The 17,740-nt window shown below is 47.7% G+C and overlaps 1 protein-coding gene across 2 annotated transcripts; it reads left to right on the top strand.

Moving 5' to 3' along the window:
* The first annotated feature begins 23 nt into the window (after positions 1 to 23).
* Positions 24 to 17,539, top strand: gpr137c (G protein-coupled receptor 137c). Of its 2 annotated transcripts, none has more exons than XM_062446787.1 (7): positions 24 to 719; positions 9,318 to 9,367; positions 10,696 to 10,936; positions 11,235 to 11,384; positions 13,002 to 13,127; positions 13,623 to 13,747; positions 14,632 to 17,539. In XM_062446787.1, exons 1-7 carry the CDS (start codon positions 333 to 335, stop codon positions 14,831 to 14,833), a joined length of 1,281 nt encoding a protein of 426 aa, XP_062302771.1. In that variant the 5' UTR covers positions 24 to 332; the 3' UTR covers positions 14,834 to 17,539. The 2 variants fall into 2 exon arrangements, with proteins under 2 accessions (XP_062302771.1, XP_062302770.1); XM_062446786.1 differs by having other exon boundaries at positions 14,629 to 17,539.
* The last annotated feature ends 201 nt before the right edge of the window (positions 17,540 to 17,740 follow it).

Below are 17,740 nucleotides of genomic sequence, written 5' to 3'. Positions count from 1 at the left end.
ATCCCCTTTTTTTCTAAGTTGTTTTTTGCTCTGAGAGAAGCTGCTTTGCAGAGATTGGGGGGTTTCTCTCTGGAGGTTTTTTCTTGTTTGTCTGATGTTATACCTGGCTTGTGCAGTTATTTGTGGTTTTGCGAACCTGCAAATTAGTTATTTAGTTAGTGTAGTTGTTTTGAGAAAAAGATAGCGAGAGCATGGTATATTTTAATGGACTATTTTGTTTTTTTGAACCAGTTCGTGGGGGAAATACATGAAAAGTTTGACCCCATTATTGTATTTTGGCAGTAGCAATATAGTGAAATTGAATACTTAATTGTTACTCTGAATATTTCGCTATGTTGTTATCAGAAAACCAGGTCAGTTTTAGTGTCTTCACGTCTGTTACGGACTCATCCGACGAACCAATTCAAGCTGCGGTTCCTCCGTCAGTAGAGCTCGGGCTCACCATTGTGTATACGATCCTGTACTCGCTCCTTTTTGTGTTTGTTTACTTGCAACTTTGGCTGATTTTGCACTACGGACACAAGCGCTTCAGCTACCAGAGTGTCTTTCTATTTCTCTGTTTGCTGTGGTCGGCGCTAAGGACTACATTATTTTCATTCTACTTCAAGAACGTTGTCCAAGCAAACCAGTTGCAGCCGTTGCCTTACTGGCTTCTGTACTGTTTCCCGATATGCCTGCAATTCTTCACGCTATGTTTGCTGAATCTTTACTTTGCACAGGTAAGTGACGTTCTTCTTGATTTTGCATGTGTAAATCACAGATGTGTTCTAACCTGACTGTTCCATACGGGTTTTAAGTATCTTTCCGTTACCAGTAGGCTATCACACCACATAATGTTGTTCCAAGTCCACGCATTGTCCTGTTCAATAGCTGATAAACAGACATCCTATTGTCCATCCTGTCAGTTTCAGTTTATGACAAATCCTGTGTTCTTGCTGTCGGTCCCGTGCAAGTGGACAGTTGTTGACAACAAAGCTGGCCACGGTCTGTCCTGCGGGGGCATGCTTAAACTCAAACCTCAAAGCCACTGGGGTCTAGGTCTAGGGTTTACTTACAAATTCTCACGGAAATCCAGTCGTTCAGATGACCAGCATTTCTTCACTGTGCAAGACTTGAGGCATTATTAGTAATACATCACATGACATGAGTATCATGATCTGGAATTATGTGTATTGACCACAATCAAGGATGTCATGTGATGAGTTTCATCGTCATGACCTGTCGTCATTAATCATGACTAACTTACCAAACATACTGTACTTAAAGGGAAATGAGACAAATGAAGGGACACCATTTTCCATGTATTTCCAATTTGTTTTTTAATGAAACATATTTCTGATTACTGGACATGAGCTTTACAACCATGATTATCTTTACTGAACACCCTGTTGTTTTCCTATTGTTGCTGACTAGGATCAAATGGTTGCATGTGTCATGCTACCCAGTCATGCAAAGCCTTTTTAAGTTGAAGACTATCTCCACATTGACCCTGATACCACCAGTCCTGCAGTCACAAGAGTTTACCAATAAGTTCCCAAGAGCCCTGTTTATCAGGCAACCATGCCCCTCAAGCCTCAAAATAAAATAAAAACGTAGCCAGTCTCATCTTAAAAAGCAGAGTGCTCTGTTTCCGCTTATCAATCTTGATAAAGACCCCCCCACCGCAATGTTATTTGAATGGCAGGTCTTTGTTTGTGTGCGGAGGGTTTGCCTTTTATATACGACATAGCCTGTTCCTCCCCACTGTGGGACTGTGCCCATAGCGGTGTCCCTGTCGGTCTGCTCTGGGCAGGCAGCCGTGGGAGGCAAACGTCACCTCACCTGCAGCTGTCCCGTTGCCCCGTGTTTTAGATCACAATACCTGTGTGTCGAGATCGGCGTCAGAAGGATGTGTGTGTGTGTGTGCGACTTCTTCTCCCCCTGTGGGTGTGAGCGAAGCCTCTCTCTCTCTCCGGCGAGCGTTCGACTGAGGGAGAGGCAGCACACTGCTCGGGCTGGCGTAGGAGCTGGCATTTAAACGGGGGAGCCAATCAGAGGCACCTGCAGAAGCATTACATCACCTCATTCCTCCGTCTTGTACTATTCCAGGCACAACAAAAGGAGGATAGCAGAGAGAGAGACGGAGAGAGAGACAAAGAGAGAGGGGGGGGCAGTTAAGGAGCGAGAGTGGTCTTGTTGAAACGTATGCCTGGCATACAGTATCACAAATCTCCCGGGGCCTCAAAACTGTAAAGGAAAAACACAGCCACCATCTTGTGGGCTGCAGAATGGGCAAAGGTGGATGCTGAATGTGTTCTATTAGGACGGAGGGAGACTGGATGGAAATTTCTGGCAATGCCGTGGACTCCTGGGGCAGTGTTGTCTGCCATAACAATGGATTGTCAGACGTTCTTTGTTCGATTTACTAGGGCAATTTTAGGAGATGTACCTTAATCCTGTTGGATGAATGCCCCAATAATTTGAACATATTTGTGCTCATGGTGCATTGTGACAGCCTTAAGTAAAGTAGGTCAACTGAGTTCAACACAATAACATGTCAAAGTGGACCTTGGTGAACTGCTGAAATAAGTTATTCAGCATGAGCAGGAGTCTGGCAGGTTGGGTCTGGAGCGGGGCCAAGAAGATGTGTGATAAGAAGTCAGGTGGCTGAGCGGTTAGGGAATCGGGCTAGTAATCAGAATGTTGCCGGGTCGATTCCTGGGCTCTGCAAAAATGACGTTGTGTCCTTGGGCAAGGCACTTCACCCTACTTGCCTCGGGGGGAATGTCCCTGTACTTACTGTAAGTCGCTCTGGATAAGAGCGTCTGCTAAATGACTAAATGTAAATGTAAGAAGTGTGTGTTTAAGTGTAACTGTCTATCGGCACTTAATGACCTGTGCGTATACTGTTTGCAAAGGATTCCTTGACCTTCTATTGGCACGACGGACATTAGGTGTCACGCTTATCTTGCTCTTTGTCTCTTCTCTCTCAGCTTCTTTCTCTCCCTCCATCTTCCACTCTGCATTCCATGGAGACATCCAGGATGTCCTCACAGTTACAGTTTCACCACTTCGCATGGCAAAAATTCATAAAGGTGCTTTGAATTCCAGCTATTTGTGTTTACGTACAGCTAGTCCCTGATATGGGTTAATTGTACCGATCCATGTATGTTAGGACTTCAGGTTAATACAAGGTCCATAATGAAGAAAAAGGGAGAGGCGAGAGAGGTAGCAGGATGGATGATGATAAGGAGAAGGAGGAGAAAGTGAGAAATGGAGCAGCACTGCTTTTGTCATGGGGAGGCTTCCCTCTGAGACAGATTTAGACACTAGAAAGACTCCCTCGAGATCCAGGGGATTTTCAGGGTTTAAACACCTGATAATAAATGTGCTCGACAACTTACACTAGATGCCTCTGGTTCCACAGTGAAAAGGCTCTAGATCAAACATCTGAAATCAACAAAAAAAAAAAGAGGAAAGTGTGATCAAAGAGAATACCCATACTGTGTTGGCTGAGATGTTGCTGTTGAAATAGTTTCTATAGAAACTTGACAACTAGGGCTAGGCCAAGGTCTACCATCCTTTAACAGCTACAGTAGGCCACAGTCAGACATGATACATAATGACCCTAATCTAAGCCGTTTATGTTGGGTGTTTCTATTTTCTCTTAACATAGATTTCACCGGCGCATGTTGACATAATGTTCCTCTTGGAGCGATGGTTTCGTCTGGTGTCAAATGTAACTGGGTCAACATCCATAGAAAAACAATAACGAGTACTTTATGACCAATGCTGCTCCTTTCCTTTCCAGTGAGCGCAGTGTGCATCAAAAATGTGTCAGGCTAGCTAATGTGTAGTCTAAGTAGGCCACAACTAGGCCTTTTTTGAAGGGTTAGCCTACCTGGCTGACTGGTACACAGGAGAGGAGGAACAGACGAGAGGAGTGACAGAGGAGAGAGCCCTGGAGAGGAGTGAATAATAGTCTTTGTTACTTTGGAATACCAGGAATGTTGTTTTTGTGTTTCCTCCTGCGTGGAGAATATCCCAGGGAATCACAGCCGAGATTCATCATCAATGACAAATAACGTATTTGATTTAAAGGCCCCCAAACATGTTGAATGGGCATGTTATTCTGCCCAGAGAACAGGCCTAACTAATTGACGTGTTTGGGATGTGACGTTACTCAGTTTAAACTATCAAGGATGCCAAATCGTTTGTTGTTTCATACCAGGTCTGCAGTTGGCATTACGGTGTATCCTAGTTGCTGAAAAACAGGCTTGTGTAACATAATGGCAGTCATACGTGTGTGACGTATGACTCAGACACTGTGGTCTCTGTTAGATCACAGGCCCGTCACCACCAGTTTCCTTCCCCTTTTCACTCTCTTTCCACCATCTCTTTCTTTCTCCATATGTCTCGCCTAGTATCATTTTGTCCTCTCTTCCTCCCCTCTCTTAGTGCAACTCACAAACTGATGGAGAGAGAGAGGGACAGAGGGGGACAGAGAGGGACAGAGAGGGACAGAGAGGGACAGATGCAGGCATTAGACTGCCCCAGGTCTGACAAACAGGTTTTTCTGGGTACATCCAGTCATCAGGACGCTGGGTTGGAAAACAGAAGAGTAGGTCATTCATTCTGTTCAGCCTGGGATTTTAGTTTGGGAGGTTTTGTCATGTGATGTTTACTACCAACCAGGCTTGCTTTTAAACGAGGCCTAGTTGTCAACCCAACCACTCTAGGGTTGCCAGGTTAAACTGCTGGCAGAAAACACGGCTATATCATAGAGAGCCAGGGGCAAAGACGTCTGCAACACCTGATCTAACACCCTCTGACACGTGACCCTGTAGATCTACCCTAGCACTAACCTCTGATATACATTAACCTGTAGGTCTACCCTAGCACTAACCTCTGATATACATTAACCTGTAGGTCTACCCTAGCACTAACCTCTGATATACATTAACCTGTAGGTCTAACCTAGGAATTACCTCTGACCTCCCCCTCCTGTCACACACACACACGCAGTCTTATTTCTGTCATGTCAACAATGGTAAATTACCACAGTCTGTGTAGAAACCCAGCTGATGTGTGTTGTCTCACAGTTGTGAGGGCTCTTCCACTTTTTCTTCCTTGAGGGTTTAGGTTGGCTGAGGGGCAGTTCCTTGGGCGTATATGTGAAGCCCTCTGTGACACTGCTTGTAAAAAGGGCTATACAGATTTGATGATTAAAGGTTTGCAGATGCTACGGTCAGCTTGGACAATGAGAAATGCTGGTGTTGGAGTTTTCTATTGGTTTCTGTCGGGGAACAGAGAGGTTATCTTCTGGTGCAATAGTGCTGATGGCAACATGGCACTTTAGGTAACCTATTGATGTTCAGTGCCAATCCTGAAGAAAAGTGTGAATGTGTGGAAATGCAAACACAGTTACACAGATGTGACGGTTAATGAAGAGACACGGGACCGGTCTTGACAGAAAAACCTGCTGTGTGACAAACACACCAGCAGGGTTTCTTAGCGTCCGTCAGTCACATGACACTTATTAGGTAATGGTCACATGGTCACGCTCGTTCTCGGAATACATTTGAGGAAGGTAGAACTACATTGTCGACCGAAGAGCAGATGAGACAGAGCTGATGCTTCTACTCTATCCCTCTCTCTCATCCTTTCTCTACCTCTCTCTCTCTCTCTCTCTCTCTCTCTCTCTCTCTCTCTCACTGGGTGAAAAGCAAAATCTTGTTTTCTGTTTACTGCTCTCGACATTGGCTAGGCAGCATACACGCGCACAGTCTTGCCCAATCCTAGATCCCTCTGACAGCTGTGCGTTGCAGTGACCCGCTTATGGGAGTCATGTGTTTACGTTATGTACCTACTAAAAACTCCTGTCAGTTGCTGCACACCTTCCTCACCACACACACACACACACACACACACACACACACACACACACACACGTTCCACAGATGGAACGTGTGTGTGTGTGTGTGTGTGTGTGTGTGCCGCTCTGTGGCCATCTCTAGGGACACGAGAGACAGGAGCACAGTTTCACTGTTTATATTTTGTCTGTGCTGTTGTGTTTTACTCTCCATCAATACTTCATGTTCCCATGGTGGGTGATGTAGAGCTGTCAGAGCGAGCAGCCAATCACTGAGGCCCGCAAGGTCCTGGGAGAGTCATCTCTGTGGTGGGGTATAAAGGTTGCATATGCCCTTTAGACCAACACACACACACACATACTGTATACACACACTTAATGTTGTATCCTGGTAGACAGAAGACTAGTTCTGAACTAGAGAAGTGGGCCAGTCAGTCAGAACAGGCAGCCCTGACTGTCCCCTCCCTCCCTCCCTCCTCTCTCTCCCCAGTCCTGTCTGCCTCATCCTGCCTCTAAATCCTGAAATCAGCCGAGCCCATGTTCTCCCTGCCTGAACGGACATTCTGGGATACCAAGACATTTGTTACACTGCATGGAGGTTACCTCCCCTTCCCCCCCCTCCCAACCAACCCCCAACACATGGACACTGTTACAGACACGAATACAAACACACCCTCCACAACGATGAAGCTACAATATGTTCTCTCCTGTAGTGCCTCCAGACACATTTAATCCAATTAAATGTGATTTGTGTAGGCTCGTCCTTTTCACAAGTCATGTCGGTAAAAAACAAAACAAAAAACATAAATGCCAATATTTATCTCCTGGGGCTGACAGGCATGCATATACATTGTAGGCCTAACCATCTCCAGTAGCCTTCAGAACCTTGAAGGTCAGGTGATACGAGATGGAATCTAGACCCCCCTCTCGTGCCTTCAACTGATGAGGGTTCTCAAAGGTGTCCTGGAATTTCCACCCAGCATGTGAATTTCACACTGCGGTTCTAAGTGGACAAAGTTTGGACGTGCAGACGAATGCACCTTTCCTTCCCTGACTTCAAAAATCAGTGATTCCCAACCTGTGGGATGAGCCCTACTAGTGGTCCGCGATGGTAATGCAGGTGGACAATGCAGGTGGCCGCCAAACCAATGAAAACAACTAAAATATGACAAATGAATCAAAATATTTATATATACTTTTGGTAAATGGTTATTAAAATTGGTACAAATTTTAAAACATTTTGCCTTTTTATTCATCATGACTGAAACGGCAATAGTTACACTTGGCACATCCGCATACCCCCACTATGCACGCATCACTTCCGCATACGCCCACTATGCACGCATCACTTCCGCATACCCCCACTATGCATGCATCACTTTCGCATACGCCCACTAGGCACGCATCACTTCCGCTTATTGAACCAGCCAGGTCAGCAACTTCCAGTAGCGAGCAGTTACGTTAGTTCTCCTGCACAAAATGCCGGTGAGTTCGGGTTATCTTCCCAAAATTAAAATTAACGATGTACATAGGATTCTATGTTGCTGCCCTTCAAGCAAGAGGGAAAAGGGGTTCATGTTTTGAGTTACATCGACAATTACGAAGGCAAGGTTTATCTAACACACACAACACAGTAGTAGCTAAGGTAGCTATCACTACTACTACTAGCTAGGCTAGCTAGCTAACCATTTTTAGCTACTATAATGTACTTAATTATATGTTTGTCAGCTTGCTTGCTAGTCGTTAATGTTAACACATAAATAATAGGTCTGTCATATTTGTTCCCTATGGATAATGTCATGTAACATGTCTTTCTCAGTTTCTAAACAAAATCTGGAAACGGGAGCGATCTCCGTGAGGGCGACCTGTTATCGGTCGATTTAAAAAATCAAATTAAAATAAATACAAAATAAAATTACCGTCTTGTAGTGTATTGTTAAGGGAGAAATAAAAGTTTAGGCCTTCTGTATGTGGAAGTGTCCTGAGAGCAGGCTGATGAGAGTTGAGAGCTGGCGAGGCTCACAAACAAGGAGTGTGGGGAATAGCAAACAGATGGAAAAGCCTGATTGAAAGGGATAGGCCGCCTCATGTTTGTTTTACGGGGTGGCTGGTAGCAAGCATGTACCCATAGCAGGTGGTGTGTGTGTGTGTGTGTGTGTGTGTGTGAAGGCTTAGACATCTGTATGGGTCGTCCAATGTCCCAGGCAGCTGTTTGATTGATGGTTAAGGATACAGCCTTGCGTGTGTATCTGGAAAACAATGTAACCGCATGAATGTGCTTGTGTTTTGTGTATGTGGTTTATTTCTCTCTCTCACTTGTGCTCCCAGAGCACCATTTGTTTTTCCGCCTGTCTCTCACACCTCTAATGAGAACGCCCTCCACTGCACCCCAGTGTACAAGACCGATACTCATAAGATACCAAAATGTCTCTACTCAGAGCTCAACCAGAGAAACTGGTACATTCAGCAATCGCAAACCAAAGGTTCAGCTCCGCCAGGGGACCCATTCTTGCTCCTCAGTCAGATACGAAAGAGCCCCCGGATGAAGCTCTGCCGTGGGGACCAGTGTGACAGAACTCTTGAGGGGAGTTGGTAGGAACGATGCCTCTGTATTGAATCCCTCACAGAATCAGAATCAGAATTCGGTTTATTCGCCATGTATGTTATACAAACACAAAATTTACTCTGGCAGGGAGGTGCAAAACTCTAAACATATACGAATATTAAATTAAATAAAAGTACAAAAGTTTAACTATTTTCTAAGAACTAAACAATCTAAGAATACAACAATTTAAATATAAAATATATATATATAAAAATAAGAATAGAATGAGCAATAAGAATAGAATGAGCTCACATTTCTTTTATAATGTTTTTTGGTGTTCAGTGGTAGAGGAGAAGGAGGGGGGAGGGTCTAGTCAAGTCTCCCCCTTCTGTACCCCTTTCCATGTTCTGGCCCCTGGCCAGGACCATGGATTCAGCCCAGATTTAGGCCTATCTGGGTCTGGCTTCTGAGACGCTGACTCGTGCTTTCTGGTGGAGCCTCTATGGCCAGACACCAAGACGGTGTCAGTGGCCATTCTTAACCCCGTCACTGCCAGCTGGTGGACTACTGGCTCAGACACCATGCTGGCTGAGGTTGCCAAACCACAGACTCTGCCAAAGCCTTTACTCTGTGTGGTGTCTCTATCCTGGCCTCTTAGCGCAGTGGATTCCATTTTTTTTTACCATGGAGATGAATGACACAGTTAATTAGTCTTCCTTACTTCCAGGGGTTTTGTAATTTACTGTAGAATGTAATTATCTATGTTCACTGTCTCTCAGGAAAACATGTTTGTTTTTAATTTTTGCTGAGCAAAAACTGCATCGCTTTATAGAATACTAGCTGTCCTCATCTGTTCAAGTCTGTTGATGAATAACTGCATCACCATCATATTTTTATCTCTCTCCCCTCCTCTCTCCTCAGGTCATGTTTAAAGCCAAAGCAAAATATTCACCAGAGCTCAACAAATACAAGTGAGTTTCCTTTCCCAGTTGGTCAACTTTGACACTGGCTGAAATACCAATGTGGGTGTATGGGACATGGACAAACTTAGCTCAACTATGAAAATAATTTCAGAATCTTTCCTACGACATCCAGTTAGAAGCACGTAGGTTCCGTTAATGTGTTAATGCCCCAGTGAAGGGTGTGATGGAGGCAGTATTAGTGTTGCCCCAGTGAAGGGTGTGATGGCGGCAGTATTAGTGTTGCCCCAGTGAAGGGTGTGATGGAGGCAGTATTAGTGTTGCCCCAGTGAAGGGTGTGATGGAGGCAGTATTAGTGTTGCCCCAGTGAAGGGTGTGATGGAGGCAGTATTAGTGTTGCCCCAGTGAAGGGTGTGATGGAGGCAGTATTAGTGTTGCCCCAGTGAAGGGTGTGATGGAGGCAGTATTAGTGTTGCCCCAGTGAAGGGTGTGATGGAGGCATTATTAGTGTTGCCCCAGTGAAGGGTGTGATGGAGGCAGTATTAGTGTTGCCCCAGTGAAGGGTGTGATGGAGGCAGTATTAGTGTTGCCCCAGTGAAGGGTGTGATGGAGGCAGTATTAGTGTTGCCCCAGTGAAGGGTGTGATGGAGGCAGTATTAGTGTTGCCCCAGTGAAGGGTGTGATGGAGGCAGTATTAGTGTTGCCCCAGTGAAGGGTGTGATGGAGGCAGTATTAGTGTAGATAACGCTGCCTGAGACCAGGGTCTCCAGGGGTCCTGTTTGATGTGGGGTCAAGATTTGGACTAATCAGCGCTTTGATCAGGCGGCTAATGTCTGACGAGGAGTGAAGCTGAGACCTCAAATCCCTCCCCCTCCCCGTCCCCCATCCCTCTGCAGTGTCACCCCTCTATCACACAAACTGTACAGACACACACATACACTACAGACCCAAACACACACACACACACACAGGGTTCCTGCTCTGGGGAGAAGAGAGAAGGGGAAGAGAGTATTAGGGATGAAAGGAGAGGGGGAGGGAGGGGGGTGAAAAGCCCTCTGTTAGAGCCAGCAGACTAAAGCTTGTAGGATCAGTCCAGAGACTTCATGTTAAAACAATATGTTTTTAAGTGGTAACTGTACAACAAAAGATTTATTTTTGTCTATGATATTATTCTAGCTGATTTGTTATTCAATTCCAATATAGAAGTAGAAGCAGCTGTGTAATGCCTGTCTGCTTCCTGTTCTCTTCTCCACTCTCTTACCAACCCCATCTGTCTCTCAATCTACCCCTTTTAAATCCATCCCTCTACTCTCTCGTTCTGTCCTTCTCTCGCTTGTCTCCTCTTTTCCTCACCCTCCTCCTGTCTCTCTCTCCTCCAGAGTGCCCATGCGCCTGGCCTTCCTCACCGCCAGCCTCTTCTTCCTGGTGGTGAACGTGACCTGTGCCATGCTGGTGCAGGGTGGCGCAGGGGGCGAGGGGGGCGAGGTGGAGGTGAGGCGGGCGGTGCTGGTGCGGGTCCTGGTTAACGACAGCCTCTTCGTCCTCTGTGCCGTCTCCCTCGCTGTCTGCATCTTCAAGATCGCCAAGATGTCTTCTGCCAACGTCTACCTGGAGTCCAAGGTCAGTTGGCGGAACGATGCCTGCTTCTCTGAAGAGACGCTATTCAGTGTCTGTTGTTGCACGAGCTTACATCATTGTCTGCTGAATATGCAACAGTATTTGACCATCTGGTGTAAAGCCGGTGATTAGAATTCTGAACTTAAATCTAAGATGCATGGTGACAAACCAGCCAAGCAGGCTGTTCATACTGGCCACACTGAAACGTACCTGTGTCTTTCTCGCTTTCACTTCATTTGAATACATAAATGAATACATGCCATGACATTCAACTCCCTCCCTCCCTCCCTCTGTTCCCCAGGGAACGTCCGTGTGCCAGGCCACAGCCATCGGTGCAGCGGTCATCCTGCTCTACACCTCCAGGGCCTGCTACAACCTGGTGGTGGTGGCTCTGGCCCCAGAGGACAGGCCCAGCCCCTTCAACTACGGCTGGTACAACATCTCTGACCAGGTAGGCCCTGGCCCCAGGCCGCCACACCACACCCAGGCATGCTTGGTCACAGCAACTGACTCTCTCCTCTCTCTCTCTCTCTCTCTCTCTCTCTCTCTCTCTCTCTCTCTCTCTCTCTCTCTCTCTCTCTCTCTCTCTCTCTCTCTCTCTCTCTCTCTCTCTCTCTCTCTCTCTCTCTCTCTCTCTCTCTCTCTCTCTCTCTCTCTCTCTCTCTCTCTCTCTCTCTCTCTCTCTCTCTCTCTCTCTCTCTCTCTCTCACGCTCTCGCTTTCTCCCCCTCTCCATCTTTACGAGTGTCAGAGTATTTAAACCTTTGGTGAACCCTGGTGTCCCAGATAAGCACAGCTCACAATGCAGCCCACCCACCCCCACTCCCACAGCACACACACACACACACACCACCCTCGCTCCCACAGCACACACACACCAACTTAGGGGTTGAAAAACATTATTGCTCATCTGTTTTACTCCGATCAGTGTGCAAACACCTCTGTGTGTGTGTGTGCGCTACTGTGATTATCATGTAACTAGTCTGCTGTTGTTTTATATATTACATGGCTGGTTGTCTGAGTGGGTTGATTTGATTGTATGTGCGAGTGTTTGCGTTGCCCACGTTTGTTACATTTCTGATCCTGTCAGAGAAATGCTTGCTTGATGCAAATCTGCCATGACTCACTCCAAGAGCAGGGATTTGTTGGTGTGTGTGTGTGTGTGTGTTAAATCATACATGGCCCTTGACCTGAGCTCAGAAGGTCATGCCAGAGCTGCTCCAGCAGATCTGATTCTCTGTAAAAACAATCAATTTGATGGGATTTGGTGGATCTCGACTCTGGGGGGGAAAGGTCTCCGTTTGTCTATAAACAGAGACAACACTGCCTGGCTATATGTCTGTCTGTCTCTCTCGGTCTGTATGTCTTCCTGTGTGGCTGCCTGCCTGTCTGTCTTGCTGCCTGTCTGTTTTGGCTTGTCTGTCTTGCTGCCTGTTTGTCTGTCTTGCTGCCTGTTTGTCTGTCTTGCTGCCTGTCTGTCTTGCTGCCTGTTTGTCTGTCTTGCTGCCTGTCTGTCTTGCTGCCTGTCTGTCTTGCTGCCTGTCTGTCTTGCTGCTTGTCTGTCTGTCTGTCTTGCTGCCTGTCTGTCTGCCTGCTTGGTGCTGCTGACCTAGATAGGGCTCTCCCCCAGAGACAGACGGCCCAGGCTGCACAGCACCAGGTCGCCCTGGGCCAGTCTGGAGCTGTGTGTGTGTGTGTGTTTATCTTTGGCTTCCTGTCTCCCTGTTTGTGTGTGTGTGTGTGCCAGTCTGTCGGTATGTGAATATATTCTGTGATTTCTGCAGGGATTATCTTTGTGTTTGTGTTACCTCTCACTTGTATTCACGTCCTTCTCTACGAGCCTTTATCCGTGCTCTAATCTGTGTACACACTCGCCATTGTATCTGTGTGCAAATCTCCTGTCTGACAGAGGATTCGACAAGCTGACAGTGGGACTGGATTAAACCTGTGATATTATGGCCAGCTTGTTTTATTCAAATTGTCGTTTCTATGGTTTGTTTCAAATATCTGATTGGTGTGTTTGCGTTTTCTCATTGCAGTGTGTGTGTGTGTTTTCGTTCACTCTTCAGGCAGATGTGGAGAAAATTAGCGGAGAAGCGTACATCATCTTTGGCATCATCCTGTTCTTCTGGGAGCTGCTTCCTACCAGTCTGGTGGTGGTCTTCTTCAGGGTCCAGAGGCCCAACCAGAACCTGGTGAGGACCTCGCTACCCGTCTGTCCTCCACTTCAAATGAAGTCTCAATGAAACAGCGAAAGCATAACCAAAACGGCATTCCTGTGGCCCTACCTAGACAGGGAGTCAGTTGGCTGAGCGGTTAGGGAATCAGGCTAGTAATCAGAAGGGGTTTCTGGTTTGATTCCCGGCCATGCAAAATGACGTTGTGTCCTTGGGCAAGGCACTTCACCCTACTTGCCTCGGGGGGAATGTCCCTGTACTTACTGTAAGTGGCTCTGGATAAGAGCGTCTGCTAAATGACCTAACTGACCTGGCTTCTCTCCCACCGATCTCACACGACTCGCCTGCTCGCAGCTGTGCAGGAAAGCAGATGTTTTCACCCATCCGATGGGGTTAGATCAGAGATGAGCTCAGGGAGGACAGAAGTCAGCAGGATTCAGATGGGGTTCCCTGGTGTGTGGGCGATGACAGATTGGAGAAAAGACCTGCTGTGTTTTGCGTTTTCTTCACCAGGCTCCAGGAGGAATGATCAACAGCCACAGCTTCAGTTCCAGGGCCTACTTCTTCGACAACCCGCGGAGGTACGACAGCGACGACGACCTCTCCCGGAGCACCGTCACCCGGGCAGATCGCGGCAGGTGTGTACCAACGGCTCAGCCGTCCCACATTAGGCAGACGCACAACAGCACCATGTTAACACACACGGCCGACCCAGACTCCACTCCAATGATCCCCTGTCCCTCCTCTGTCCCTCCCCTGTCCCTCCCGTCCCTCCCCTGTCCCTCCCCTGTCCCTCCCGTCCCTCCCCCTGTCCCTCCCCTGTCCCTCCTCTGTCCCTCCCCTGTCCCTCCCCTGTCCCTCCCGTCCCTCCCCCTGTCCCTCCCCTGTCCCTCCTCTGTCCCTCCTCTGTCCCTCCCCTGTCCCTCCCCTGTCCCTCCCGTCCCTCCCCCTGTCCCTCCCCTGTCCCTCCTCTGTCCCTCCCCTGTCCCTCCCCTGTCCCTCCCGTCCCTCCCCCTGTCCCTCCCCTGTCCCTCCCCTGTCCCTCCTCTGTCCCTCCCCTGTCCCTCCCCTGTCCCTCCCGTCCCTCCCCCTGTCCCTCCCCTGTCCCTCCTCTGTCCCTCCCCTGTCCCTCCTCTGTCCCTCCCCTGTCCCTCCCCTGTCCCTCCCGTCCCTCCCCCTGTCCCTCCCCTGTCCCTCCTCTGTCCCTCCTCTGTCCCTCCCCTGTCCCTCCCGTCCCTCCCCTGTCCCTCCCCTGTCCCTCCTCTGTCCCTCCCCTGTCCCTCCTCTGTCCCTCCTCTGTCCCTCCCCTGTCCCTCCCCTGTCCCTCCTCTGTCCCTCCCCTGTCCCTCCTCTGTCCCTCCCCTGTCCCTCCTCTGTCCCTCCTCTGTCCCTCCCCTGTCCCTCCCCTGTCCCTCCTCTGTCCCTCCCCTGTCCCTCCCCTGTCCCTCCTCTGTCCCTCCCCTGTCCCTCCCCCTGTCCCTCCTCTGTCCCTCCCCTGTCCCTCCCCTGTCCCCTGCAGCAGTGTCCTGTCTTCCACGCCCCAGCTAGGCCCCAACTGGTACGGCTCCATCCAGAGGAACGGCAGCCTGACGGGGGCTCCTCACTTCCTGGGTGGCCCCCAGGTCTCCACCGCTCCTCTCCTGCTGGCCTACGGCAACATCCAGACCAACCACCACAACTACTACTCCACCCCTCAGAATCACTACTGCACCCCTCAGATCTAACCCAACACCCCCCACCCCTGTCACACCCCGCCCGACTGACCCGCCCCACCCCGGAAGATAAAACGAAAAAACGACAAAATGAAACGAGCGGCGATCCCGACCTCTAGGCTTCTCTGGATACAAGCTCCGGTTACCGCGGCAACCCCCGTCGGCGAGGCTGCGCCCTCCCTCGCCGAGCCACTTTACCGACCCCCGCCGCCTACGCACACGCCCCGGATTGCGGGTTGCCGCGGCGACAACCTTTTTTGAGGGTGAGGCGGTCAGAGGGGAACAAAACGAGGGGGAGGGAGGTTCTGGGGGCCAGGAGACTCACCCCTCCTGAAGGAATGAGTCACCCTGCGGGGACGCATGTGTTAACCTGAGGGGTGACACAGGAGTTTCAAGAAAAACCACGGGAGACTTTGATCTACATGGGAGGGGTGTGGAACGAGTCGTCAGATTCCCCCTGATGTCGTTGAACGAGGTCTGACACGACGATCGTTACCAGTAAGGACCAGACTTGACTTGCGCTGGATCTCCATCGTATGTTTGCCCTTTGGGTTGACCCGCTTCCCCCCCCACACTGCACATAGACTCCCTTCTGGGAGCCGGGAGGCGACCTTTGCACTTAAAAAGCGACCCGTACTTACTCTGACGAGAGGACACTGGCTTCAGAGAAAACCTGCCCCTCCATTAGTCTGTAGTCTTGTGACGTGGTGATTCTGGAAGATGGGCTTATATACCCAAGCTGAAACCCCCCCAAACCTAAGGTTTCCGAAGAAGAAAGTGACATCCCTTACGTTTAAATCTTGACCCACATTCAGACTGCGTGGAGAAGATGGCTGCCACTATTGCCAAAGAGCACGGATGAAGAACTGGTCGCAAACCTCCAACCTTCAGCTTTCCCAGAGAGTATCTCCCCAGGGTGGGACCACATGCTCCTGGGCCTCTGCGTGGGTGTGAGGGCCCTGGATGGAGCAGAGAGAGAGAGAGAGTGGTGACGTGTTTCTGATGAATGTCCCCCGCCCACTGAGATGAATGTATAGAGTTGGAAGAGGCTCAGAGAAGTGGTGGATCAAAGTGTCACTGGCCTATTTTCATCTAGTTTAACTCCCTCAGAGAGAGCTAGGCTTGCCTTCCTCTCTACGTTTCTCCTCTCAACCATTCTGTTAGCTGACTGACGTTGTGGAAGTTTACGACACAACACTTACCCTACGAGAACACCCAACAACGGGCCATTGTGTCATGTTTGTTACATTTTTCCTAATTGAAAACCTTTTTTTGCACAAAATGCTGTATACTGTATATCAAAATGAATTAATAAGCTATATACTACGTACTACTACGTATTTCCATTCTAACAGAAGCTAATTCTGTGTTTTATGTAGTTAAGATGACTCCTGGTTTAGTAGTTTAGGCTATTTCACCTGGAGATAGTGCCACTACCCAGGTGTAAAGCGTGTGTGCGTGTATAAAAGTATGTTCTGTCCTTTATGTATGTGAAGGCGCCCAGGACAGGTGTTCTTTCTCTGACACATCACTGTTGGAAAGTATTTAGTGTCTTTTACAAACTCCTGTTTGGTGCATACACCATGGAATAGGAAGGGCTTGTGACTAATTAGTGGTTGCCTCTCCTTTAAATCCAACTCTTGTCTGTTTCACTTCAAGTTTGTTCATGTTTTCTTGTAGTCTAACTTCCATTATAAAGTGTCTGGTATGAAATCACTGTTCAACATTCGATCATCCTACAAACACAATCAGTGTGCAATTGCAATCCTCGCTCTTCATCCTGTTCCCATTGCTTTAGTAGCTTGTGTTCGGGGAGCAGCCTCTTGTGACATCACTGGGTCACGTCTGTGAAGTGAACTTTGACCTTGGATGCTGTGGAGCCGTTCCTGGTTGTGTTCCAATCGGTCACAGAGAGGAGAAACTGTAATAATGGGGGTTTGTTCAAAGACTTGCAGACGGAATTGTAAGAAGTAAAACAGACACCATTTCCTATTTTGTTAGGCAGACAGCAAGGTCTGTTGTAATAAACATAACGCATCTCTCTGAATAGGTCACCCTGGTTTCCACTGGCATCAGTTAAAGCTAGGAGCCAGTTCAAGATAGCCTGGTAGTAGCTTGTTTTTAACTGTTTTCTTTTTTTTATGGTACGTCTTTTTTATTTGTGCTTTTTTTTATATAATTTGGGTTCACAGGGTTTCAGATTACGTTGTTGTAACATCAGATTATAACATTTTCTTTTATTTCCCCAGCTCTGGGGTCTTAAATTGAGCATTTCCTTATGGTTTCTGACATGGTACTAAAGCTAAATGTGTTAGTTGCTACGAACAGTGACTGTACAATCAATGGGAACAATCTGACAGATGTAGATATCATTGTCCTTATTTTCAAGAACATGCAGCATTATGCTATGCTAATACTCATTCACACTTAACATCAGTACAGATTGGGGGGAGGGGGGATTGTGTGCAAGTTTATGAATTGAGAATATTGTATTTTTATTCAGATTTTATTTTGTTTCTGTGAAATCTATATGGCTATCTTTGCTATTTTGTGTCCTGCCAAAGGCCATGGTAGCGTTTATAATAACTATAATTGTTTCGGAATTTCTGTTTGTGGCCAATGAATGTAACAAGTTTACCCATCTTTCATAGATCACTAAAAATGTATGCAAGCACTACCATGTTAAAAATAAAGTTTTACTGCACTGTTTTAAACTAAACAAACTGGTTATTGTTGTGTATGGATATGATGGAAATAATCTGTTGGTTTGAGGTGAAGGGTTGTGCTGTCGATGGCACATGCTGCTGCATGGTGAAAAAACATAAAAATTCATGTCATTTCATAATCCTAAACCGTTAAATTATTTACTCGATCTTAACAGCATAAATTGTTACTGGCAAAGCCTGTGACAGCTGTGTG

Source organism: Osmerus eperlanus, chromosome 21 (genome assembly GCF_963692335.1).
Source record: "Osmerus eperlanus chromosome 21, fOsmEpe2.1, whole genome shotgun sequence".
Taxonomy (NCBI): domain Eukaryota; kingdom Metazoa; phylum Chordata; class Actinopteri; order Osmeriformes; family Osmeridae; genus Osmerus; species Osmerus eperlanus.
The sequence above is the reverse complement of the archived record's forward strand: the minus strand, read 5'-3'. Positions and strand labels throughout refer to the sequence as shown.